The sequence below is a fragment of the Neodiprion virginianus genome, chromosome 2 (assembly GCF_021901495.1).
Source record: "Neodiprion virginianus isolate iyNeoVirg1 chromosome 2, iyNeoVirg1.1, whole genome shotgun sequence".
Taxonomy (NCBI): Eukaryota; Metazoa; Arthropoda; class Insecta; order Hymenoptera; family Diprionidae; genus Neodiprion; species Neodiprion virginianus.
The window spans coordinates 29,562,494-29,590,282 of NC_060878.1; the positions used below are offsets into that span (position 1 = coordinate 29,562,494).

The following is a 27,789-nucleotide window of genomic DNA, read 5'->3' on the forward strand; positions in this document are numbered from 1 at the left end:
AAGGGAATTTTACAATCCAAAATTAATCAAAGCCCTGAAAATATGCTAACTTTCAAAGCTCGAATGTGAAAAAAATAATTTAAAAATTTTTAAAAAATTCGTATTCGACGAACAATCACTTTGATCGAATAATGAAATAAAAATCTCCCGAACAAATGTGCCTCTGATGTTCAATCCGAGTCGATTGAGCGTCTATATAATAATAATTAGAGTTACAATAAGCATCAGCGAATTTCGCACCCTCGGAAGGGAAGGGAGATGCTGCCTAGTAGCCACGCCCTTCTCGGGGTGGCGGAAAAAAAATTGTCGAGACTGTTACCCAATATTTTTTGCCTTTCTCTACGGATGAGCGATACTTTTGTAGGGCAATAATATCGCCGCAGCATGGCGGCACTGATCCTGCGGAGTGTTTCGAAGCCACAGGTACAACCAGCTGCACTTGTCGCGACGAGCAGCCGACGATTGATCACGGCTGCTTAAAAACTTTTTCCCGCTTACGCCACTGGAAAAGTGAAGAGAAAGAGAGATAGATAGATGGATAGAGGTTTATTATGTCGATAACGATGTCGGACAAGTACTCAATGACGGAAAATAAACACAGGATACGGCAAAAACATCTCGTAAAATTAAAGTTAGAGACAACGGGTAGAGTTGAATTCGGGGAAATGTGAAAAACGAGATATGAAAGTGAAAAGTGGCTACCAATGCAACGATTGGGATAGGCAAAGAAAATGAACTATTCGATATATAACGAGAGAGAGAGAGAGAGAGATTGATTGATTAATTGATCGATTCGGTTTATTATACCCTAGCTAAGCTATGGGGCAACTTTCGACTCACAGTTCAATACACTTGAATTTCGAAGTAACAAAAGTAACTGAAAAGTAAGCTTGAAATAAAATAAAAGCTGAGAAAAGAACAGTGAAACGGAGATACCTTATTTATTAGTTACTTATAATGAAAACGTATGAAAATGATGTGCCTTCATTCGTCGTGTGGGTGATTTTTTAGTGATAGTAGCTCAAAGAAAACAGAGCGAGAGAGAGGAAAGATAATGATAATAAATTGAACGGAAGAGAGAGAGTGAGAGAAAACACCAAAAACAACACCAAGACCGTCGGTCTGTCGGAGCTGTTTTGCCTAGATGAATATTTTACCCAATAAACTTTGGTCCGATGTTGCCCCGTATTAATCAATATCGAGGAGAAAGCAAGAGAGGAAGAGAGAGCGAAAGAGAGAGGGAGAGAGAGAGAGAGAGAGAGAGAGAGAGAGAGAGAGAGAGAGAGAGAGAGAGAGAGAGAGAGAGAGAGAGAGAGAGAGAGAGAGAGAGAGAGAGAGAGAGAGAGAGAGAGAGAGAGAGAGAGAGAGAGAGAGAGAGAGAGAGAGAGAGAGAGAGAGAGAGAGAGGAGAATACCGGAGGTAGGTATGGAGCGTATTCCGGGCGCTGTAATTAATTCTGTAAAAGCTGGTTATACTTTTTATTTTTCACCCCCGTTTTTCTTTTTTCCTCAAATCTCGTCCCGGCCCGTTTCACCCGCACGTAAATTGCAAAACCCATTTTTCCAACCGTTACACTTCTTTCCTCCACCACCTCCTCCTTTCCCTCGTTTCTCCTTATTTTTTTTCCCCTCCCCCTCTTCTCAGAGTTCCGTTTTTCCGACACGAAGTTTACGTCGTGGCTCGCGCTACGTGCAGGCACATAATAATTTCCAAACTTGTTGTAAAATGACCTTTTCCAGTTCAAATCCGCGCTTGTTTGGATTTTGCTTCAGGCCTCAAGAGTGACGTTATATGTAGACGAATTTTACTTGTACCATTTGAAATTTCGAATTTTACCTTTTTTTTAACACTTTTTTTTTGGTCGGACCGTAAGATTGATACACCCTGAAATTTAGGGGGTGTCGGAGTATCGACCGAGTAATTAAATCGTTTTTTACACGTTTTTTTCTACTCTGAGTAATGAAATCGTATAAATTGGGGCTCGCGCCTCGTTTCAAAATGCTGTGAAAAAATCGTATGGAAAAATTGAAACGAACGGCTATGTTTTGATTTGATATAAAAATATTTTTTTTAAAGATAGTACCATTCCTTCAAAATCAAACCAACAGTTCAAAATAATACACTTCTCTTACAATTATTCATGTCTCGAACTGAATATTTTTATAAGAAATCGCGAAATACGTTCGAAACAGTCTCTTGCTTGGGATTTTCGATACGAACATTTTTGGAATATTAAAAAATCTCTTCAAACTTGAAAGAAATTACATAGAGTTTGCAACATTGTATTTGTATGGCGATTCAGGTTGGAAAATTGGCAGAAAGGTTACTCTAAAAAAAAATCTTTCTCTTCATACGGTGACCAGAAATTTCAAATCGAATAGCTATTGCTACAATAACCATTCAAACATTTATTTTTGTTAGAATAAAACATGAAAATATTAATTAAGGAGTTTACGGTACAGCAGACTAATCGTGAGACCAGAAATTTCTCTCTCGGTTTGTGTATCGTGTGTATAAATATACTTGGTTCCGATTCTCACCCGCGTTGAGTTTATAACGTGATTGTCGTCGTCTGCAGGGATTCCAAAACTTACAATGAAATCCGATTAGGGTTTGTCCGCGGCGCCGCTGTCTAGTGGTTAATGATCGCTTTGCCTTGATACTGCAGACGTTCGCGAGCCTCTTCTCGTTTTTGCGTGTAATTTTTTGTCCCTGTTCCTTCTTCTTCTTCTTATTCTTCTTCCTCTGCTCCTTCATTTTCATCCATGACTTTTTTTTCTCTGGATATCTGTGTATCAGGGCGGTTTTCGCATTGGACGTTGTTCGAATTTTGACTTAACCGCCCCTCCAAATTGATTTCAAATAAGTAAATAAAAATCTCCATCTCAATCCTCAAGTTTGTCACTTAAAATAAACGCTTTCTTAGTTTTGTCACAGTTTCAATCCATATTTTGTCCCAGGACCAATCGTCTGCAAAAACATACTATTTCACCGGGACAAATCAGTCAGCATTGATTCTAATACTATTCAATAAATATATGTATATCAGCATTCTATGTCAGCTGTATCCAATTAGAATTTGACTTTTTTGTAGGTTTGATGTTCGTGGACAATTGACATAAAATGCTCCATTGACGATGCTGACATTTTTATTAAACAACGGCATCAGTGATCGATTTTTTAATTCCTATAGTTTTCGCCAATAGTTAGTCCCACGAACAAATATATTTACATTAACATACAGTCGAGTAGAAATGTGTATATCTTAAATGTCAAATTTCACAAACCTTGCGAGAAGTTTTGAAGATCGGACTTCGACAACTCGTGTTTTTGTGAAGATTTCTACTGATTCAATCGAAACTAATTTCGGGGGCGTCCCGGAAAAATTTCAAAACAGTCTAAAACGAAAACCACCCTTGTACGCGTAGTGCAGATATCCACTCGTATTCTTTGTCCTTGCTTATATCGTCGAGCGAGACACGATCCGGTCTAAATTGCGGGGATGCGCGGTCTGAGAAATTGTAACAATTCTTATTTCGCGAGGGCGGGAACGCGGGACTCTACCTCAATTTTTCAACCCTTTGAATTATTAATGCAACACACCTCGAGAGAGCCTCCCCGCCATTCTCGCGTACAATCGCGCAATTTGTATCAGTCTATGTTTAGCGAAAGTTTGCGTTGCATTTTACATATCTTGTACAAGTATTAACTGCAGCCGTCAAGTTTCGGAATTGGGGATTCAGGATGTGTGCGACGGCGCATTAGTGACGTCACTAGCGGCAATCACGCTCCAAGGCCTCGATAATAATTTATATTAGCCTTCCGGCGACCGCGATTTAATGACATTCGGGTTATTCCCGCAGCCTCGCCTCAAACTTTGTTTGAATAATAAACAGCTCGATAAAACAATTGATCGTCGCCCACCACTCTGCCCCGGTTGCGAAGAATTTACATTTCCCCGAATGCTGTGCAGATAAAAATTATCGAAACAAAGGCAAACAAACAGCAAAATATATTAAAATAAACTGCGATAATATTATTTCGGCTGCGCTGCCGTGAATAAACAACCCCCAACCATTTAACAACCCTTAGCGCTGTAGGAGGAGAACCGAGTGAGAGGAACCATTTTATAATCTTACAATTACAGGCAATAATGGGTTCACGATATATTTAGCCGTTTATTAAGCTTCGTTTTACGTACGTGTACTTGTTTAAAACTTGGATTCCTTGAAAAATGACAAAATCAAGGCTCAAAACGTGAAACCGATGCTCGTAGGATTGAATTTCATTCGGAATCATTGTAACATTGTTCTAAATTAAAAATTGTTAATTCAGAGAAAGAATGTTTAGTTGTTAATGACTTTAGGAAGGTTATATTATCGGTCTGTTTTTTTTTTTTTTTAAATGCCAAAATCGTATAATTTGTTTCTCTAATTCTTACGGACCATTTTTAAAGCTGTTCGGCATTTACGAATGGATATTAAACAAACTTTCTGAAATTAAATTTTATCAATTTGCTTGTGATACATTTTTGAGCAAGGCTAAATTTTACTGATTATATCTTATGATTGTTTAGCGTTCAATATTTTTGTGACTAAAACTGACATGCTTTAAGGCGTAAAATTCACTTGAGGCAATTTCTATAGAATTAATTTTCGAACTAAAGTTTATCAAAATCGTACAACTCAAACGCTTTAATCTTGGCATTATAAAAACAATCGAGCAAACGCAATTGCTAAAAAAATTATTAATAATCGTGTTATTTCAGTTGAAACCTGTGATTGTGGAATATTTCTTTACGTCGAGGATGTATTGTATCAGTTAATTTCAACTTTATTGACTTCACTTCGAGCTTTTGAGTCTTGAGCTTTCTTAGTTCAGTCTCTCTCGCCTCGATACATCCTTAAATTCCCTGATCAACACTCAGTCAGGGTTGAAAAGGAACCCGCGAACATTTCAAGGGGTTTTTTTCTTGCGCAATTTGAATTCGTGTTTAATAATACGAAAAAGTTGCCCACTTCTCACGTCGGTGAAAGTAATGAAAGCCCGGAGCAAAACACAACAGGTAATAAATCCTGGCTTCTACTTTTGACACTGATATTCTTTCCCTGCGAAGTTGCCCGGCTTGTACATACTTTTCGCTTGAAAGAAAATCCGTATACGTATACACACGTATATACTCATCGAGAAAGGTTTCTTACTTTTAAAAACCAACTCGACGAAACTCTTTCGAAATAAAGCGACGTCTGCTTAGTGAAAAATGGATTTGACTTGCGTATTTGGTACCAGTAGCCTGCACCTAATTAAATCCAAGACAATCATCTTGGACAAATTCAAATCAGATTTTATCTCATCGAGATAACGTGAGTCGACTTCGTTTTTTATCTTCATCTTTTTTTTACAAAAAGACAAGAACAAAGCTCTGCGGAATTTGGACCGAATATATATGTAGCTAGGAAAAGAATCGTTTGATCCTTGAAAAAAAATTTTTCCTAGTATCGAAAAAAAAAAAAATCATTCGTCATCGTTTTTATTATCTAGACGAAATTTATCTTCAACAAGATAAGTCAGAATTTGATAATTTCTAAATTCAAGATGGCGTATCCAATATGGCGGATGTAAAATGGAAAAAACAATGAAAATTCGACGAATCTGGCCGAGACTTGTTACTCGGGGGTTTTTGGGGTCTTACGAAGTAACAAAGACGGCTTCTTTGACACGGAAATTTTTTATGTGCGACCGCTGAGCATTCCACTGTGAATGAAAGGGTTAACCTTACCTGGGTAATAGCCCTCGTTGTCTTGTACGACTGATACACTGTCACATGAAATTGAGTAGGTATGCGGGAGACGTGCAAAGTTGCAGCGGCGGAGTAGCGACCGGCGAATCACGAGTGCAAATACCATCGAAGTAGATTAGGCACTTGGCATGGAAATGCAGCGGTGCATATAAATGAGTGTTTAAACAGCGATCCGGCCACTAGTCACGCGATTGTCGTCCTCCGTTACGGCTCTGCAGCCCTTGTACTGTAACGGAGTAACAACCGGAAGCTGCGAATTACTCTCGATGTAATCATACGGAAGAATTTGACACGCTTCGGTTGAATCCCTGCAGCGAGAATTAACTAACGTTGTTTCAAATACCCACTTCAGGAAATCGGGTAGTTGATTATAAGAATTAAGAGTGAAAAGCCATCTTCGGGAAAATGAAATCTGTGTAACGAAATCGGGGCGAAACGACCTGACACAATCCGTCATTAAAATATCCACCTCCTTTTTCACCAACAAACAACGGAACCTGTTCGGACACCGATAAAGAAACCTAAAAGATAAGTGAAAACAAAATACTGTTGGTGTTTAAAGAAAAGACTGGTCACGAAAAAATTGTCGAATCAAATTTGGAAATGGACATTTTTACACAGAAAAGGCGTACTTTAAACCTGGGAAAGGACGAATAGATGAATGAAGGATTAAAAATAATCAATATTTACAATTTTGATTTACACAAGTTTATACACCTCTGATTTATTCATTTATTAAACAAAAAGAAATTATGCACAGTTTAGCTGAAAGGAAAAATATTCGCTCAAAATTGACTGATCTTACATCTACAAATACATGTCGAACAATTTTCCTTATAGTTTAAACCTTGTGTCCTTAACGATAAGTTTCCTTTTTTTTTTTTTTGTGTGAACGGAATATTTCTCGTGACAGAGAGCAATCTTTACACAGCATTTCCACGTACCAAGTTTTTCCTCTCCAGTCACAACGTGTTATCCGAATCGCTTAATTATTCGGTACATTTCCAATAGCATCTTTGGCGCGAAGTACAGAAAGTACAGCATCTTGTTGCCATACCCACGAGCTACATAAATTTACAAGTAGAGACTACAGTTAGGTTGTACAATGTGCCGAAGCTTGTCGAGTATCAAAGAAACTCCGTCGCGTGAAAGGATCCTCAAGGTCAAATATATCAGCAGTGTTTTTGCTGATCGAAGGTTCGAAGATCGTCCGTCTCAAGAAGGTCTAAGCTTTCACTCAAGAAACCATTACCAAGTTCGAATACAACATCTCCGATTAGAAAGACGTTTGCATATTATTATATTCTCTGATCGATGGAGTCAAGCTGATGGAAACTCTCGTCTATTCTTGCTATGGAGGTTTATTTTTTCAATCTTACTACGAAATATGTATTCTTAACATTAAAGCTGAAGTAACATACTTCTCACATTCTGTCAATTTTCCTATTGATTATATTAAAGAAATCGCGCATTCCCGACTATAATCAGACCGAATAGTTACTAGTACAACATTTGTTTGTAATTTTAAAAACATATCCAACCGCTGTCGTACAAACTACAACTCATTTCACCGTAGAACTTTTTTCTTTCACAACGACTGCGAGGTGTGAAATTTTTTTTCTATTCCAAGAAGTGAAATTCTCAATCGTCGCAGGACGCCTCCGTCTATACCTATTTTATAACGGAGAGCAAGCTCGGCTTTACGATCAGCTTGCGGTGACAAAAAGCAGGAAATCGAAGGGAAAAGAGGCGACATGAGGATTGTAATATGCAGTATACGTGCAGGGTTTTTCCGAGATCTCAGATTTTCCGTGGAGCATACATGTACATATGACAATAACAATAATAATAATAATAATAATAATAATAATAATAATAATAATAATAATAATAATAATAATAATAATAATAATAATAATAATAATAATAATAATAGTGATAATAATAAGGGAAGCCTGCACGGCAGAGACGTCAGAGGTTATTGATTCTGGGAGGAGGGGGGGGGGGGGGGGGGTAAAACGATCGATCGATTAATCCGTATATCCGAAGGCGGAACGGAACGGCGATTCCGTGCCATTTCATTCCATCTCATTCCGCGGCCGATTTGAAAGCCGACCGTCCTGCATTGGGCATCGAAACCGCAGATAAACGCATTCGATTACCGGAGCCGGGGAACCCGAGTAACGAGCGGCGAACAATGCGCGTCGAAATCGACGTCCTTACGACGATATACTTGTAAGAATTGAGCGGAAGGCGATATGCGGGTTCCTCGGATCTGCAGGAAGTAAATGCGTTTATTCCGCGCCGGGGAAATACCGCGTGTCCTTGCACCTCGACGCCTCGCGTTTACGACATTTATCCTGCAAGCCATCTCATCCTCGTCCCTTCGTCGGTCTTCTTCAATAATGCCGAATATAAATCTGATCGCTCGGGGAAATCGAAAATTCTATCCACAACCGACATCGGCACCAATATCTGACCCGTAATATAAACGTGGAAACCGCCAGACGCTTATTTTACTCCGGGAATCAAATCAGTCGGGAATACTCGACGCTGCACAGAGTCAGTGATGACGGACAGTGATGGTCCGCCTCTCTCTCACTCGTTTTCTATTTCGGTTTCTTTCGGGGGTCAAAATCCCGAAAAACCAAAAAGTCGACTGGTCGAAATGCCGGATTTCTTTTAGATACGAATTTTACAGTAACGAATGATCAGTTTACCGAAATTCGGATTTTTTTTACAAATCATCAAGTAGAATAACTGTTTTCCCGAAAGTTCATATAATCGAACGCGTTTTACACGGAAAAGTATTTTCAGAACAGTCAGCGTTCCGAATGAACAAGCAGAATGAGCAAATCAAACGCAATGTGAAGATAATTGGAACGCCAAAATTCATGAAAATTATTTTGCGAATATCAAAGTTTAGAAAGAACGGAATTTCGATCCGCACAATGCGGAAGTATCAGAATCCCGAAGGAACGAAATACCGAACGGCTGAATTTGTGAAATCCGTCAACTCGATGCTAGTTTCGTTAAGATTATCTCATTGTGTTAGACAATCGTCTGTGTCATCAAAGATATAAAAATAACGCAAAGGAATATGCAACATATTTTTAATAACATTCAAACAGTACATCTTTTTCCGCGTACGTTCAATTTATTCAAGACATTGTTACATCAAATCGTCTTCCACATTCACGTTATACGCGCCCTCGTGTCACTTCGCAAACGCAACGCAATCTATAAGCTGAAACTCGTGACGCTGGAAAGAATAAATGTGTTTCTGACGTCTTGGAGCCTTTCGGTATTTTGTTTGTTCCGTCTTAGTGGGTTTCAGGATTTTACCTTCCGAGTTTTTGGTCAGTCGTTATTGATAAATTTGGATGTGTTAATTTTTGAGACAGGTGCGAGTCTGGCATTTGCAAAGTCGAATTTTTTGACACGGTATTTTCGCAATTCCACACTTTGCTTTTGTAATCTTGCCCATTCTCAAGGGGAAAAGAAAAATGTCGGTATAAATTTATTTATACATTTTTGAGTTCTCAATTTTCATTTTTCTACGAGACATTTGGTATTTATCATCTTTCTACGTTTTTAACTTTCGTTAATTTTACTTTTTCTAGATTTCTTCCCCTCGACTTTTTGTTTTCTCGCATTCTTGTACACCACCCGTATCCACCCCTGCGCATTTTTCGGTGTCAAATCCCAGATTCCATTTTTTACTTCTCCAGGATACGCGAAGAATTCAATTTCAATTTTTAATATCGACAGTTTGTCGTTCACATATTTGTATCATTCCTGTACCGAATACCTACACTTAATTTATTCATCATTCGGTAAAAAAAACGAAACTCTTTACAAAAGGTTATCGCATTTCGTATAATTGATTAACGAATTCAAATTTTCATAAAGTTAAATTTCACGTCAAGAACCAGTTATAGATACGTACGTTATCAGATCTGACAAAACATTGTTTCCGAATAACTATAATTTATATACTGCTTTTTAAGTAGCAACGAATTTAAATGATTCGCGGTTTCACTGAGAAAACTTTAAATTATCTGAATTGTCTCGGCAATTTCCTTGGTATACCGAATAAATTATTCAATTAAATCAAATCCATTCATCAACTTGAAGCATGGCGCCTGATTCAATTTGATAGAACCTTGATTTTGAAAGAAATTGAACTCACCAACAAACTTGTCACGTATTATATTCATTTTTAAACGGACTGTAATTTTTTAATGCAATGAGTTCAATAGAAAAACGTCCAAAACTGTCACAATTCACGTAAAACTTTCAGATAAAGTTGCAGAATGCAGATTTGCATTTCGCACAGCACACTGATCGAGCCTTTGACGAAATCCAGTAACTATAAGATCCCGGTATCTTTAAAACGAAAACTATATTGCTATATCGCAGACAAGAAAAAACAAAAGCACGAAAGAAGAAAAAAACATCAGTTCAAATCTCAGTTCAGAGGAAACTTGACTAAAGTATACAGGATTGTTACGGGCCTGCGGGAAAAGTCAGGGAATTTTATTAAAGTAATCTCATGCCTGAAGTATTTTGTAATAACAGAGTAACCGTTTGTATGTACAAAAAATATTATTCCTCCAGACTGCGGCCGGTTCTCAGCGTGGCGAAATTATATTCACGCTTTGTTTCGCTCGTATGTTCATACTTTTGGTTTTTGCGTTGCTTTATACCAATATTAGATGTACAATATTATTTTCTGTTCATTTGACACCATCTTGCGCGCTTTTCAATCAAATCAAATATTTTTCCGTCGGAGATTTTCATCGCAGCGAAGCGAGTCACTTGTGATTTGTCTTATTTTTTTCTCCTAGTTCTGTGACAAATATTTAGTGAAAACTGCGAGGAAAAATGCATAATACCGATATGTATGATGGAAAAAAAAATGAAAAATATATCCGGGAGCAGTTGGGCGGAATTGTTTGAATCTTCCGCACGGCGGGTAAAATCAAAGCGCGCGGATCCGTCGGATGCCTGAAGTTAAAAGCTTATTTGCAACGGCTCCGCGCATGCTAGACGCTCAAGTATGCACTGCAGGGTGGAAATATGGGCGTAGATGCCTAGCTGCGGGTTCTATCGCATGCATATATATTTACTATACAGTTGGAATCTGCAATCTACAAAGCAGCCACGATTCGCCAGGCGTCGCGGCGCCGCGTCCCTATAACTTCCGGAACCTTATTAAGCCGGCACTTAAACTAACTTCGATGGCCGAGTAAACTCACTGGAATTGATACTAGAATATTCGCCGCCTTGTTCACGCTGTGGTTGTTAATTTGGAAACAACAATTACCGTCGACAAAGGGAAACCGGAGCCACTCTCTCGTTCGACATCAAACATCGCGCTTCAAATACACGCACAGTTGCTGCATCCACGCATCAGCCTTATATCGGACCGAAAGCTCATCGATAATTGCTCGGATCGGTAATTACTCGTCAATTTGATCAAAGATTTTCGTCTCCAATTAGCGTTCCTGATGACTTTAAGGGGGGATTTCCATTTCATTGAGAAATTTCTCGCTTTCTTCTAATTTTCTCGCGAAGAAACTGTGCAACGGATTAATGCGAAATTTCCAACGTCGATTAATTTGTCTCTTATCTATTCGCAAAAAAAAAATTAAAAATCATTTCCTCCCAAAAATACACATCCCACCCCCCTCGATGGGCGATAATCCCCAGTTGACGCTGTGCACGATTTGGCTCTTCCCATGAACTCTGCAACAAAACCCCAAGAACGTTCTACTTTGAAACGCACGTAGCTATCGTTTGACGAAGCAAAAAAAAAATTGAGGATTCGATGATGTTTTGAACTCAAGATATCGATGGATCCAAAAAAGTGGATCAATTTTTTTTGTTATAAACAAAAACTTATTCAACGTATTGCTTTTTTTTCATCAAACGACAGCTACGTGTGCCAAATTTTCCATTGATCCGTTGTACGGTTTCTTCACCAGAAAATTAGCAAAAGGGGATAATTTTACCAAAAAAAAAGAAAAAAAAGGCGTTCCAACCTTAATACAAGCGCTGCGTTTACATGAGAACCTAATATCTACGACGAATATACAATAAATTCCTGCAGACAAATTATCTGTACTCGGGGTTTGAATGATATTCAATATTGAATTTCACGGGTCAGTCGCAAAAATTTTTTAGGTATTTAGCAGAACTATAGCGACGCCCTCCATACCTTATTACCGGCACATATTGAGCAGACTTTGGGCTAATTTCGCCGCTTATCATCCCTGCAGCGGCTGCAGGCAACCCTAGATTAGTTATAATTGCAATTGAAGTTGGCGGGCGAGGCGACTCGACTCGACTAGACGCAGACTAGGGCTGGATGGGGGCAGTATAACGGATTTCTCAGAAACGTGACAGTTTGCAGAATTGCAAGTCCGTCTTAACGCGGCGAGGGCTGAAAGGCGACGGGGTTTCAACCCCTTCTTCGTCGTCCTCCGCTAATTTATGCATTTTGAGTCTCGTCTTTTCAGCCTGACGATATGGTCTTGTTTTTCAACCCCGACGTTTTTTTTTTCTTTTTCTTTTTTCACTCGTTCAAATACCCGCTGTTCGCAGTAATTCCCTGTAACCGGATATCGCAGGATGATACTTGACACCGGATACTCACAGATTTTCTGTTTTTCTTCTTTTATATCCGTTTTAACGTCAGAACGCGAAATTGGCGGATTATCAAGCGAGTGAAGAGCACGCGCCGAGCTCTCGGTAGACAGAAATTGAAACCGAAAATAAAAATCATCCCCCTCCCCCTTGATTGGTTAAGCCGTTGAGGGTTACTTTTTTAATCTCGAAACACTCCTGTGTAATTGAGAATTCACTACCAGCGAGAGATTTATCTCGGCAACTCTTGTACGTTGTTATCGATCACCGACAGTCGGCGCGAAGTGAACATTTTTGTTTCAATTTCTTCACTTTCTCCGCTTCCACGTCCGATCCTCGTTGACTGCACGACGGCGTTACATTTTTGTCACTTTACAACGAGTCCGGAATTTTTCGCTACGGTAACTCGGGAGAAAAGTATCACCTGCCTTAGGATCACGTGAAAATTGTAACGCTGATCGAAATTCACCCACGTATCCGAATTTCCAATCGATTAAATTTGATAAAAGAAAGTGAACATTCTTTTTTAGGTATCAATAAAGTACGGGTATCACGGCTGCTTGCCGCTAGATCTGCATCGACTCGTTTATTTATTATCGGTGCTCTTTCCGTTCGAGCTCGATCGATCGAAACTTGCACGTACATCTCAAAAGCACTCGAAGCTCATTATTTTTTGATCCTTGCCTCCCGGAGACTCGGGGAAGCGGAGAATGGACGAAGGCCCGCAGGTGTAAATTGGTTGTAATATTTTCGCTATCATCCTTGAGGGCAAATAATGTCCCCCTGTCGTCGATTCATCACTCAGCGTGACCCTCTCATCTCGGCGAGTGCGGCCGGCTCCCTTTCAGGATCCTTTTCACGTCCGCGGGAGCGAGAGATCAAGCTGCGGCTGGGGACCGGGGCACACGGTGAAAAACCTGGAAATGAAACGCCGCGATGAATTCGGCCGATTCCAGCGCACCTTTGCATCCAGGATCTAGGATCTAGCCTCTGCCCGTTGAGATCTTGTCGAAAAGAACGCGCGCGTTTTTAATAGTGCATCTGGTCTACGATAGAGTTGAATCGACGTTCAAGCCAAAGTATTAGCTATACGTATTACCAAATAACGACCGTACAAAAACTAGGGAATTTCCACGTTGATGAAAAAACTATGCCGGAAACTAAAAACTATGTCGAGAAAAATGGTGTAGTTTTGATTGCTGTACAGTTGACTCAACACTTTAAGTTTTCTCGTTCTTTTTTTTTTCTACATAATATAACCGGAGGATATTATTTTGGGTGCAAAATGGAATTGAGTTTTGTGATTGTAACCAGAAGATCTGGTATTCGTCGATACGGATATTCTTTTTGGACACATTTTCTTTTGCGACTCTTGCGATAATTTGATGTGTCGGGAAAAATTAATTCGAGTTATGTTAGTTGACGGATGATTCAGTTGATAAAATTTAGTACACAAAACAAACAGTATACAATTAGTAATACTAGCAAACAATTTTGTACTTTTGTAATTTTGTACTGATTATGTACCTGAAATTCGCCCAAACGTACAATTTAATTTTCACTACAACACGTGTCAAATGATTAATTACTTGACCGTTTCGATGAAGATTCACAGTTTTATTCGACAAACGTATCTGGGGCTGATAGAAAATTACCACCAGATAAAGAATGTATTCAGTACATCAAGTAAAAACTAACATAGGTACCATTAAGAAAGAATAATTCATTCGGCATATTTTTCGAAGTGGAACATTGAAAATGTTCGGTACATTTGAGATGTTTTTTTTGTTTTTGACGTCCAAGGGGAATAACGTACCAGGAGAATAGCGCAAGTACATGGAAATCGGCTTGACGCTAGGACAATAATTTTTTTTAACATGCAAACCTCATCTAAACATGATGGGGATGGTCCACTGGTGTATCTTTCAGTGGCACACGGGTAACATGGTACACACACCACTAACGCGTAAAATGAAAATTCAAATTCGCGGCCTGATGTAACATAGAAATTATGGGACGTGACCAAATGCACAGGGCTTTTTGGCGGATGGTGAATGAAGGAAATTCCGAAATAAGGTAGTTTTGTTCATTTTGGTAATCGTCAAATCGACAAAACATCGCGACTGAATTATGTGGGCTGAATCCTTAGTCAGTTATTTCTCCTCGGTAACTGAGAAATCAGTATCGACAAGTTAATCACACCTCATAAAACTCCCGGAGACACGCCACGAACCAGTCATTATCGAGAATGTGATAAACTCTTTCGAACACTAAATATATCATTTTATTCCGCAAGTATCTGACAAGCTTACATTACGGTAATATAATTAATCAATGGAGTGATGGATATTTTTTGCGTTGGTTTAATCTTCCGTTGTACAAAACTGTGAAGGAGACACGCGAAGGGAATTGAATTCATGGCACTGGAATCGACGTTCCATTAAAAACAGTCAATTTCACGAACAAGAAACATATCGTTCCTAAAAACAGCGACGTTCGACCGCGTCCTAATAAATCCGAACCCCATTTACATCGAAAATTGTAGAAATTAGATGTTGATCTTCATCAAGCAATACCTGTAATCACCCATAATACCAAGGTTACGGAGTTTCCTCATAGAACTTAGGAGGGGTACAGCTTTATAATCCAGCCGTCGAATGTACAACCTGTTTCTCAATCTTTCCGTTATCGACACTCTTGACCGGAGTCCGTGGGTCTACACTCGACACATCTTCAACGTAGGTGGTTGCGCCTATAGCCAGGCGTAGTTCTCTCTCTCTCTCTCTCTCTCTCTCTCTCTCTCTCTCTCTCTCTCTCTCTCTCTCTCTCTCTCTCTCTCTCTCTCTCTCCGTATGGGTTTCCGCATCTGTCCGACCTCCCTGCACCCTGTCCATCCGTCCGTCTGTCCTCGCAGCGATGGTTACCAGGCAACCGGCAATCCGCCCCTTCCTCGTCCCCGGTTGCCCCTGGTTTCCTCGACGTCGTTCCTCTGCTCGGGCAACACCCGTTTACACATCGTATTACGTTTATACGTATGTAATACGCACCCACCTGGAGGTAATGTGCATATTCAATGCCCAGGTTCTTGACTACCGCGAACTCAAGTTCACCTTTTCCTTGTTTTTCTTTCACCGTTTTTTCTTTTCTTTCATTTCGTCCTCGTTACAGAGGGAAATCAAAGTCCGGCCAACGTCGCTTTTCAAATCACCGGAGGTGTAATCAAAGACCTCGGCAATCACTCGACGGGGTTCAACTTGTTGTGCGACCTGATTAAACGCTAAGAGTTGACAAGTTTTTGTTTTTGTTCACTGTGTCTGAACAACATCCGGAAATTTATCTTCATTAATCATGCACGAATTACAGTTTTCTTTATTCGCATAATCATTGATAGTTTGTATTCTCGGAATAAATTTTAGCGACCATTTCGTTTATCTCCACGACCTCTTAGAACAGTAAAATGCTCAGAAGTCCTTGGGGATATTTTCGTTGAGTAAAGATGATCAACTTTTTTGGTTTTCGACGCGTTTCGCATACGATATCACGTCAATCGTTCCGTTTTATCGATTTGGGAAATGGTCGGTAAAACAAACACCGGAACTATCAACGCTTCATTCACAATGCTGCTAAAATCTGACGAAATCAATACGTCAAAACTGTCGAAGGCATCAATCGAGAGTAACGACTGATCCCACCCTACGAGGTTGCAGTTATTGACGTTAACGTAACGAAACGTTGTGTGGAAAATCACTATTTTACAATTTTAGAATTACCTACTTCAAATCAAACCAAGGTATTCGAGATACGAGTATCTATTGAATCATTACGATCTACTGAATTTCAAATAATCTAAAAGCTGCGGAATAACGATTGTTTTCTAAACATGTACAGTTATGCTGAGATAAGTGACTTAAACCTCACGCTATAATTCTAAGTCTTGTCGGAATGTTTTACCGATTCGTTAAAGAAAACCGTCATTCAACTGTCTTTTCAGTAAGTAAATAAATAAACTCGCTTTGCGAAATCCCTTGTGATTTTTCTCGTACGATAATTTTTAATATCTCCGCTTGTTGGGCAACTTGAACGATTCGGCGTGCAGAACTTGATCTTTGTTTTTTTTTTTTTTGTCAAGATTGAGTGATACGGGACGTAAAAAAGATCGTTACTTACGAGGTTCGAATTACTGACCGTTAGCGAGATCGCCGAAAATGTCGGATGGTTCGGTATTAAACAGGGTTTGGTTGTGGCTGCGGTATGCTGGAAACGTAGGAGGCGGTTAAAGTCTGTTTAACCTCGAAGAAGTTGAAGTGATAGCGTAAACACGCGTCAGCCGAGATAAATGGAAAGAATAAACGGATTTATTGGCGAACAAGTAAACCGGCGAGTGTAAATTCGAACAGAGCGTAGCGCGCGAGTGTGGGAAAAGCTCCAGAGAATAACCGAAGTAAGACCGAACCGACGATTTTGCAGATTGCTTGTTTAGGATAATCGAACAAACCGAACAAACCCGTACCAACTTTCGATCCCATAACGACCGTATCGGCACTCTGCCGGATTAGTTTATATTTCTCGAAAAATTTCCTCTCTCTCCGGATATTTGATCCAGCTATGTGAGGAGAGCTTTAATGTTGACTGGAAAAAAAGAAATGAAGAAATAAAAATAACGTCGCCCAGGTTTACCAACTACTCGAAGAATGCCGCCTAGGCGACCAGAGGTATTAACGTAGATCGATATACGATACATGTATACCCACTACATCCGATATCCGTCGACGAGGTAATTTATTTCGTAAATTGCCGGTACAAAACGAAAGTTAATTTCTCCTGGTGAAGGAAGCTGGGATCCATTACAAACGCCAATCACGAGTCGCGATTCGATCGAAGGCGGATCCCTGGGGGGGGGGGGGAAATGAGTTGGGGATGGAATGGGGGAAAGTCTCCCGTTTATCCAGAGTAAACCGCGGAGAACAACGGAAAAACAAAGAAAAATAGAACAAATTTAGGATAAGTTGTTAAATATTTTGAACCAGCATAATTTCGAGGAGCAACGAAAGTTTGAATTTCATTCTCGAATGCCTTACGTCGCATATCAATTCATATAATCAAGTTCACTTCAGAAAACATTCGACTTTCGACGGTTGAATTTGATCGAGTGTTCGAAGCGTCGTTTTTAACGAATCAAGTTACTCCGACTTTGGCCAAGGAATAAACTGTAACTTTGTCACTTTAACGATCGTTCGGTACTCAAGAGCAAATGTCAACACCACGTTGGAAAGTCGTGTCCCGTCCGTGGTGAAAAAAGGGTGATCTGCGGAAGGTGGTACAATTACTCCGACGGTGTTAAGGGGTTGATTGGGTACGGGGGTAGGTGAAACGTTCGTAACTGCGGAGTCTCTCCGAAAACGGATTTTCGATGACATAACGTTATTCGTTTATTTTAACTTTTTTGTTTTCAGGCCGCCGCAATGTGGCCTGGGACGCTGCCGCTGGTGGTGTTGTTAACGACCCTGCTACATCCGTCAAGGTGAGTCGATGATTGATCATTTTCAACGTTAATCAATATCCAATAACCACCCTGCAGCCGCGGAGGAGGGCGGTAGACGATTCCGGTTTACGAGCCGCCCTCGACGCGCCGCGAATCTTTCCCCCGAGGAGGGTTTTCCCTATTCCTGTAGCGGCAATCCTGCACCGAACGATCGGCCAGTTGGGAGTAAAGTCGACTTAGACGGCGGGATATTTGTGAATTATACACCGACCTCGGAATCGCGAGAGTAAAGGGTCGCGCACGCCTGCCGTGAATGGCTCGCCGCCGCCCGGAACCAGGCCCACATCCGGCTATTGGAGTCTCGTAGGGGTTTTCATCAGAAATCAGCCCGCGGCTACCAGACCAGCTTAAATATTTCACTCGGCCCCGAGGCTCGTCTCGACACTGAGCGCGTTTAGCGCCGCGGAAATATTTCAAGTTTACCTCACCACCCCTTCAGGTGTAAGGGGTTGCAGCGCTGCCTGCGGATCATCTGCGGGGCTTCCGGCGCAATCGGTTAGGCGTCGGTGTTTTATAATTTGAAAGAGAACCCGGGGACCGAAACAACGCGACATGTACCCACGTGTATGTGTGCGCAGGTATGACGTACAGGTTGTATATGTGCGAGTATGTAAGGCCGGGGTGAAACACCAGGAAGGAGGTTTCAATCAGCGCCCGGGTACACAGGACGCGATCCATACGTCGCGTCCATGTGTGTGCCTACATATGTTGTATTTTAATAACTCTTTGTGCGGCTCTTTCTTTCGCCGCGGAAGTACCGTAGCGGTGGTGAGAATGAGTGATGAGACATGATGGGCACAAAGCGAGTGGGTAAATATTTGGCTCATAAATGTTGACACTCGCTCGAACCTGTCGCGGTAGGCTCGGCGTGACAATAGCTATCCCCCCATCCTCGACCCTTGATTCTCGATCCTCGATCCTCGATCCTCCTGCAATCAACCTCCGGGCGTTTTGGCTGGGCGGTATTATTCCGTCGGTCGCATCACGAGTCGTCCTATTCTTCAGGTTTAATCTCATACGGTCGGTGCACACTGTGCAGGGGTGACTCTAGCAAAAGGAACCACGTTGTCCCAAAGACGCTTGCTGTAATCTGATAAAAAGATTTCAAAGGAAGCAGTTTTTTTTTTCTTGTTCGATACGCAGATGATTTATCTCTCAAGCCCATCGGTAGCTCAAGTTCACCGATTTGTGTCTTTCGCAATTCTTCACCAAGAAACGTAATCAAAGTCGAGTTTCGAGTCACGAAGCCGTGAAAACCGCTAAAGAGTCTTGCAACCAGTATCGTTAATTCGCTGTTGCCTGATTCTTGAAAAGTTTTTATCGTCAAAACACCAGCAATATACGTCTGAGAGTCCCCAAGTCCCTCGAACATTGCGCAATACGTTTATAGCTGAAAATATTAGGCTCCTTTAGCCGGCGTCTCCCCAAGCCGCAAACGACGCGGTGTTATTGCGGAAATAAAACGAACGACGAGAATGTCTGCGACGACGACGACGACCAGTTTCGCCGTGAAATTAGCGCCGTAACATCCAAGGATTTCACTAGGAGAATGGATAAAAACGTCGGACTAGCTAAGCAGAAGAACTTGGTTTAATGTATGCGGTGGCACGCTTCTTCTCCGCCTACCGTTCGCGTCGTCCCGGCAACCCTGGAATTAGTGGTTGTGACGCTATTAAAGGATCAACTCGTTGTGTGCCCGGAAAACAATCCATCTTCCCGAGCACCGAGATGAGTAAGTCGTGGCTTAATTCTAACCTGGCTTCTCGGACACGGTTATCATATCTCTCGTAGGTACCGGATGATGTACGAGTAGTACCTACGTAGGAATAACGTAGTCCCAGTGTTTCGGAGCGCTGCTCCGGGAACATTACTTCACCGGTACTCCGGATTCCCCGATGAAATCGTACGGTGAAATACGGGGATCTCTTCAGATCGCAGTTGAAAGCAGTTGAAGAAACGAGCCGAACATGACTTTTAAATGGGGGCACAATTCTCTCGGAACGTTTCAATTCCTGACAGCTATTACCCTTGACGATTTCCAAGGCTTGAAACCTCTCCGGGGAACCCGTCGCGAAGAACAAAGAAGCAGCTCCAGATTTACGATACGATCTATTTCCAGCGCGAATGAAAGGTCTGCACTTGTAGCAACAGTCCGTTAGCCTCGGAATCACCGGTTCGGGAGGGAATCTGACGAGGTGGTATCGCGATAGAGGATAAAATCAGCAACTACGAAAACCGTTCCGCGCGCGAAATCCTTTCGTCAAATTCAAATGCGACAGCAGGAAATCTGATTAAAATTGAATTGACGCTACATAAAATCACTCCAGACCGCACGTGGTCATTTGTAGTCATGAATTCGGTCGTTTCGCCAAGAACCGGAGAAGTGAATAATCCCCCGAGACCACCTGCTGTACAGGTTCGGCGAAGTTTTGCGATACAATCTGGAGCGTAGAGAGCGGGAGAGAGAGAAAGAGAGAAAGAGGGAGGTGGGCGGGGAGGAGGGAGCGAGAGAGAGAGAGAGAGAGAGAGAGCGAGCAACAAAATTTTCCACGACCCGTTAGGTATACGAACCAGAATCTTGTATCTCCGGAAGGACAGCGTCCGAGGGGGTCTTGAGCTGAAGCTAGGCCGGGAACCCGACGTATCGTAATTTAAAAGTCCAATGCCGGAAATTGCATTCGCCGGAGTCACGATAGCAGAGCCAAATCAATGTCCTCGTATACCGTATAGGTCTGCACTCTGACCTCCACACGCAGATACGCTTTATACATACATATTTACTCGGGGTGGATACAGACTCGCCTAACGCTCGTAACTTATACGTTGACCCTTCAACCGTTGCGGCAAAGCGTCGACGTGTTTTTTCGCAATACCCGCCTTATTTTCCTGCAACTTCACCATCGCGTCACGTACCAAACAAGATATTCCCATTGAGGATGCAACATGTATCGACGCGGATCGAGTCGAATTCCTGGCGTTACTTCGTGACCACCTGCACCGTGTCGGAATGCAGGTCACCCGATGGTCAAACTGGGTGTCCGGTAGGACGGTGACCAGTTTTTGTTCCACACACTGCAACGGCGACTGCTGAGCCGAACCGTGTGTGTGTATATTTCATCCTGTTTTACGGAATCCTCTCCACACCCCGTATCTCTTCCGGGAGGAAATAATCACGGGGCATTGGAGATCGATTCATTCGAGCTGTCGGAGCTCGACGATATTCGACGATATTCTCGCAACTATGATTACTACGTGATGTCTGCACGCTGCAGGTTGTACGATGCACGGTGCATCATCGATTGGTTTAGACAGTGCGCGGTGTTGTTGCGATGTTGCTGCGGGGCGTGGATTCGAGAGCAGAAATGTTTTCTGAAATCCGTATCGTCGAGGTGGCGAACAACCGACCCTCTACACACGTATACGGCATACGTATACAGCACGGACCTACGCTCGCACATATCCCAGCGGTAATCCCGTTTCTATGTAAATTACATCCAAGAGGCCGAGCCCCGGGCAGCAACAGCTGTCGCCAATGTGACGGGAGATAAATTTCCTAGTCATTTGCGGTGTGCAGTTCAGAGTTGACGGCTTGCCGAACCCCACAGAGATGTTCGAGTTCCGACGAACGGTAGGATAGTTTCTCCAGATTCGCCCTTGGCACGTACCGCAGCCCCTTCTCTGCTTCCCATCGCGACATCTTCTTCGTCGGCTCTGCGAACGGCCGCACGTCGCTGCACTTGAACGGGGATTACACGAATCGTAGAGAGCTTTCGGTAATAGCCGCGATATTCCTGGCGGGCGCGATACAATTAATGTCGACTGTGAGTATTTACGTCCAGTTGTGGGAATCCCGCGTACCATATGTCGTGCTTAAATTATACGCGTGTGCTGTGCGAAGGCAGGCGCGGGTCTGAACCCGGACGTACGGCTCAGGATCCTCTCATTAACACGGCGCCGCCCTCATTAACTGCTTTTCGAGTCTTCTCCATCCCTCGTATAACTCCTCTTTCGCCCTCGCGGCCGCCCGTTCAGAATCACCCCTTATCGCTCCCCCTCGCTCACCCCTATACTTGATGGATCTCGTGCGCGCGCTAATTGTTTACCCATCATGCCTTATTATTAGCACAATGTGTAAGTGGGGTACCAGGCTGCCAGCCCAGGTTATAGACAGGCGGTTGTGTAGTGGTTCGTGATCTCCCTTAAAAGAGGAAAAGCGAGACGGAGAGAGGAAGGAGAAAGCGAGAGGTACCTACAGGGAGCGGAAAGGAGGGAGTCAATCTGGAATTCAATAATGCCCGTCCTCCCGGCATGGCATAACGATCGAACTAGGAATACGGGTCTTTTTGAGGAAATAAATCAGTCGGTACAAATCCCAGATATGTTGGGATCGAAGAGGTTTTCGTTCCCCTTCGTTTATTGATTCATCAATTTGCCCGTACGTGAATTGTGGTCAACTTGTTCTTCCCTTTTCTGGAAAGGCTACAGAGCCAGACGCAATATAGCTAAAAATTGGCTCTCCGCCTCCGTGATTCAACCTCAAATGAAAAAGAGAAAGAGAATAAATAATTTTCACGTACATGTGGAAAACTCTTCTTCGCAAACTCGGTCATTACGTCCAGAGTACATCTTGCAGCTTCGTGCAGTGTTTTCGAAACTCATGCGACAACCGCACGGCCCTTGATGCACGATTAATCGGCTCGGTCGAATCTGTGGATTCAAGTGAATTAGCAACGACGAGTGCTGTTCGGTACGGCTTTCACTGAACAGGTCTGAGTAGGTATAATTCGTCAAAGGTATCCGTCGATGAAGTTCATGTCATCGCATTTTGGCCAATTAATTGCCAGTACCAAGTTTCATCCCAGCGCAACGTATTATCGTCAACGAGTAGCTGAACACCATCGGTTCGTAGAAAACGAGCCGCACTGCCAATTAGTCGGCTAATCCCTAACCTACGAACTTACCTCGTCCCTCCGCTTGGTGAAACGCCTTAACGTACCTGTCCGCGGTTTGGGCGTGTGGCCGTTACCCGCTGGTTATTTTAACATACGCCACGGTCTACGGCACGACCGTTTTGGTTTGTACACGTGAAGCAAGCAACGACTGCGGCAGATCCCTGAATTCGCACGCTTGGATATTTATGAATATACATCGTAATCCCTTCACTACCGGTTACCACCAGCTGAGCCCGGGTTCAACACGAGCTCATATCTCGATTCCTGGGGGAGGAGCGTGTCTTCTTCTTAACCGGAATGAAGGGTTCATTGTTCATTCCGTCCTTATTTCGCCCCTGAATTTTATCGCCCCAGTGTGTCTGCCAGGACGCGGAATGAAGTGGGAGAAGGAATAGCACAATAACGGAACAACACCAACGGAGACCGTACTTGTCACGTGCCAACCGATGCGATGGGTCCGTATTTCACGATTCTCTGTCAAATCTTGTTTCCCGCCGATCAAGGTCTCCGCGTCGCGGTTGGGACATCGATAAAAAATTTAAGGGGTTGAGTGTAGAGTCTTGTCCTTACCGCACCACCTCGCCTCGCGTGGTAGACGTCTCCGTGCGTCGGTCCGTTGGGGTATCGTCGAAAATTTTTCCGGGAAATAGGCTCTACGGTCGGGATTATACGAAAACAAACTCCGCCCGGCTTCGGCGGGGCAAACTTTTTTATTGCCAGAGATAATCCGAAGAGGGTTGAAGGCCTCGGTCGAACTTGTAGCGGTTACAATGCCTCTCGGTACTTCGCTGCGCGGGTGCCATTGTTGCATGGTCTCCGCGCGTCGCCGCTCGTCCTGTTCTTCGACGGTCGTCGACGCTCTCCTTTTTCATACCCCGGAGGCTGGAGCCTCCGCCTCTCGCCTCCCGCCCCCGTCACCGCGTCTGCATCGGCGCTCGACGCCCAGATAAACACTCGACCGCACCTGACGTGTACCTACATGTGCTGTGCACATATCAGTAGGAGTACATTATAGTTCCACGTCTATGCAAGCATCCCGAGCACAGGATGTTGTTTTGGCATCCAGGTGACTGCGGACACCTAATCCTAGCGCCCGAGCGCTCGTAGCAAAGGTTTTCGGGTCGCCTTTGAACTTTCCGGATCCCGTGCATCCGCAAATACTTGTAATGAAGACGTACTTTTTTAACGCAGAGGTTGGTACGTTTCCTTTTCGCAAAACCGATAGACAGGTATTTACGTAATGAAATGGATGAAACAGAAGTACCAGTTTGTAAGACTAGCCAATGTTTGTTCACTGGAATACCCTGAAGCGGTGCGGGAGCTCATGTTACATCCTCCCGAAGCATCGTTGTTCGATAAACAAGATTTCTGAGACGTAACACACTAACAGCAGTTAGATTGAACGAAAATGAGAAAAGTGGTTTGTTATCGGGAATCAGACGGTTAAGAGGTATGTAAATTTCAAGCTCTAATGGTCCGGAGCTTGTGAAAAACGCAATTACTACGGTAAGGTGAAATCTGATTTCGTCTCGAAAATGTCAGAGACTTCAAAACTGATCGCAAAGATTAGGGGAGACCTGAGAGAATTTGTCTCCCCGAGGAAAAGGCACGTCTCTTTTACAACTTGGCAAATATTGATCGTTCAAGGTTTGAAGTGAAATTTCTTGCCAATTAAAGATTACATGGTTTAGAAAATCACTGAAACGGAAGTTCATAACCAGGTTCATATTTGACACAACGGATGGGTCTTTTCCGAAGATGTACCTACCTACTGATTGGATAAAAGAAAAAAAAAGAACTTGATGTGATCGTGAGAGGCAGTGTTACGAAAACAAACTTTAAAAGACTTTTCAGCTGAGTTAGCAAAACTGTGTCACGCGAAATCCTGTGTCATATCGTGAGAGATACCCTTTTTTATAAGGTACATACCCTTTAAGTCACTTAGAAACTCGGCAGCTCATCTTTCGAGACGATGGTTTGATATGCACTTATATAGCCGCACTGACGTGAACACGGTGCCACGAAATGAAACGGAGGAATCGTTCCTCATCAAGAACGTATAGAATGTGATGGGTTACACTCGGAGATCTCATGCTTGATAAAATTTTCACCAAATTGTTGAACGAGATGAAGGCACCACACCTGAACGAGCCTGACATCCTTTTAACTGATAAAACCGGTACTTCACACGCTGTTACCCGAGAATGAAACTGAACTGCGAGATTGAAGAGACGGGAATTCGCCACCCTAAAAAAACCGGGTATTCCGGGGTATAGGTGCTAACCTTGTTTTCTCGATGGAGCGACAGATCCTGTACACGACTGACGCCGCGCCTTTCTGAAGTATACGCGTAACATATTCAGCCACGTCTGCCTCGAGGATTCGCGTACAAAAGCGAGTTATACGTATGGGTAGGTAGACGCATGCACGGTATAGGTAATTGATTATTATCTTGGATATGGTCCCACTCTCACTCTTTATTCCCCTCCCTCCGGTCTCGTCGCCCCTTGCACTCTGCTGATACAGAATATATAGACCCTGCGTGGCACCACTCGCCCAAAAAGCTCGCTTTGATCGTCACAAAGCATTGCTCTGAGCTTTGATAATTGGCTCTACGGAGGGTCGGGGGCGAAGGAATTTACCAAGGTTGGCTTTGTACCGCCCTGGGCCCGTTCTCACGGGTCATAATACAAGTCGCTGCAAAGGAAACGTACGCCGCAGCCAATCTTCGTGTAGGTATATGCACTACGGATTAACCTTCTCAGCCATACAGGCACGTACACGCACAACAATCACTGATTGTTAAGCTTTATTCGAGTCGCGCTCTCCAGAAAAACCGCAGTCCGATTCGCCAACGTTGAAACTTCAAGCCGGCGGTCGTTGGTTCACGTCCGTGATTCATTCTTCGATCCCGCGTCACTTCAGTCTGTGTTTTGCCATGACCCTGCGTCTCAACTGTAACGCCTTGCTGACATATCGCGACCAGTTTCTGCATAGAATGTCAATAACTTCCGTGACGCGACTGAGCAGCGGGCGGGGGTTGCAGGCCCAGGTGATTTCTCCTGGAGTGGAAATGAACCATTGAAATCGTGAGATAATCGGAGAATGAATCGAGGAGGTTGTGAGAAAAACAGGCACACCAAACACGTTTGCAGGATCCTTGGATAGGTGCGTCTATAGTCTCGCTGATTAATAACATCAGGCTGCTTGGATATCGATGAAACGTTCCCATCCGTTCATCGGGTAGCTGGCTGATGTCGGTTTTGGCCGGGTAGTCACGATGACGAAGCGACGACGCGGAGGAAGAGGAATCAGGCGAGTCGAGGGTGTGGCGGCTCGGTGAAATGGAACGGGCAGGCTCTCCACTTCCTTAATATACCCCTCATACATTCTCCACGGGTGCCTGACGGATTCCGTAAAAACATAACACCGGCTTATTGTGATTAATGTCGTCCTCGGAAGTGTTTGTCTATCCATCAACCCCTCAAATCTTTCCACGACTACTCCGCCTCACCGTTTATAATCCACAAGTACTCGTCTAGATGAAATAAATGTTTATTCAAAGGGGCCGGATGACGATAAGAAATTGCAGATTGGTTTTAACATTGTAATACGGTACACCCGGTGTCCAAAGAAACATGAACTCAGATCGAGTTGGCTGGGTGTCAGACTCATTTCGAATCTGCGTAAAACTCACAAACGTGACAATTTATTTCATACCTTTCCACGATATTCCATCACCGCGATTATGTTCCAGGCTCCACCAACGGCGTTCGAGAATTGTTCAATTCGAGAGGTTCGGAGGTGCTTTTTTGCGATGGCTCCTCGGAGTTGACACGCCGCGGAAGGCCGAGCATACGTGCTACGTGCATACGTACATCCACACGTGCATGCACGTAGATGAGCGAACACCTCGAAATATTAACGAACGCTCGTTTATTACACGTTTTATGTGTATCCAGGCGTCAGGCGAAGCACGGAGGTTATGCGCTGTCGTGTTCAGCTCACCCCGCGGCGCGCAGGTTGTGAATGGCCAAGTTTGCAATTAACCCAGAAAAGGCAAACGACGTTCCGCAAATGTTGTATAACACGTATATGTATACGTGTATTCCATAATTGAAACCGCTTAGCATCCGTTTAGCTCTGCTTTGCCAACCTTCGTTCGTATTCAATTGTGTCGTTTAGTTGCTCGCGGTATTTTTCATTTACCAAAAGAGTATTAGACCGTCGGTTTCCAGAGTTGCTGTTTTTTATTTTTATTTTCTTTGTTTTTTGTTTCATTTCTTTTCTTTTTTTTTTCCCTTTCTTTTTATTTTCGTCCTAATTTTTTCATTCCCTCCTCTTCCGCTGGTTTCAAACTGACAATTAACTGCGTGAATCTCTTCAAAGAACAGAGAAGCTCACCGACTTCAAAGAGCACGACTGCGGGACATGTTGGCGAATGTACGCTCGTATAACAGATGTACGTATACGATACAACACACCGGCGTACAACTCGACACGCTTTTGTCTTACGCGTTAACCATTAAAATTTTCGTCTAGCCACCGAAGCGCGACCAACCTTCGAGGCACGACGAGAGATATTTCGAGTCTGTCTTTTGTGGCAATAACGTCTTCCCCGGAGCGTCCCTCTGTCTCTCCATCTTCACTTCCATTCCGTATCTCTTTGCCACGTTTCTCAACATAGTTGCGAACCTGTTTGTCGTAATTCCGGTGGCTTTTGCCTCCCTTAACTTGGCAAGGGTATTAATTTCTTAGCCAAAGGACAGACACTCAGCCTCTCGACATTGTTGGGCCAATACCACTGTGCTCTCTTGGCAACCTTACGTATGAATCGTATTGAA

General features: G+C 43.0%; 1 protein-coding gene across 4 annotated transcripts in view; it reads left to right on the plus strand.

Moving 5' to 3' along the window:
- LOC124297453 (glutamate-gated chloride channel) overlaps positions 1-27,789 on the plus strand; it is a 97,329-nt gene that overhangs the window by 23,397 nt on the left and 46,143 nt on the right. For 3 of the 4 annotated variants that reach the window (XM_046748504.1, XM_046748503.1, XM_046748505.1), the window contains exon 2: positions 17,905-17,972. The exons of the other annotated variant lie outside the window; for it this stretch is intronic. In XM_046748504.1, coding sequence (XP_046604460.1) covers positions 17,914-17,972 — 59 coding nt within the window. In that variant the 5' untranslated portion in view covers positions 17,905-17,913. The remainder of the gene's footprint in view (positions 1-17,904; positions 17,973-27,789) is intronic. 4 annotated transcript variants of the gene reach the window in all.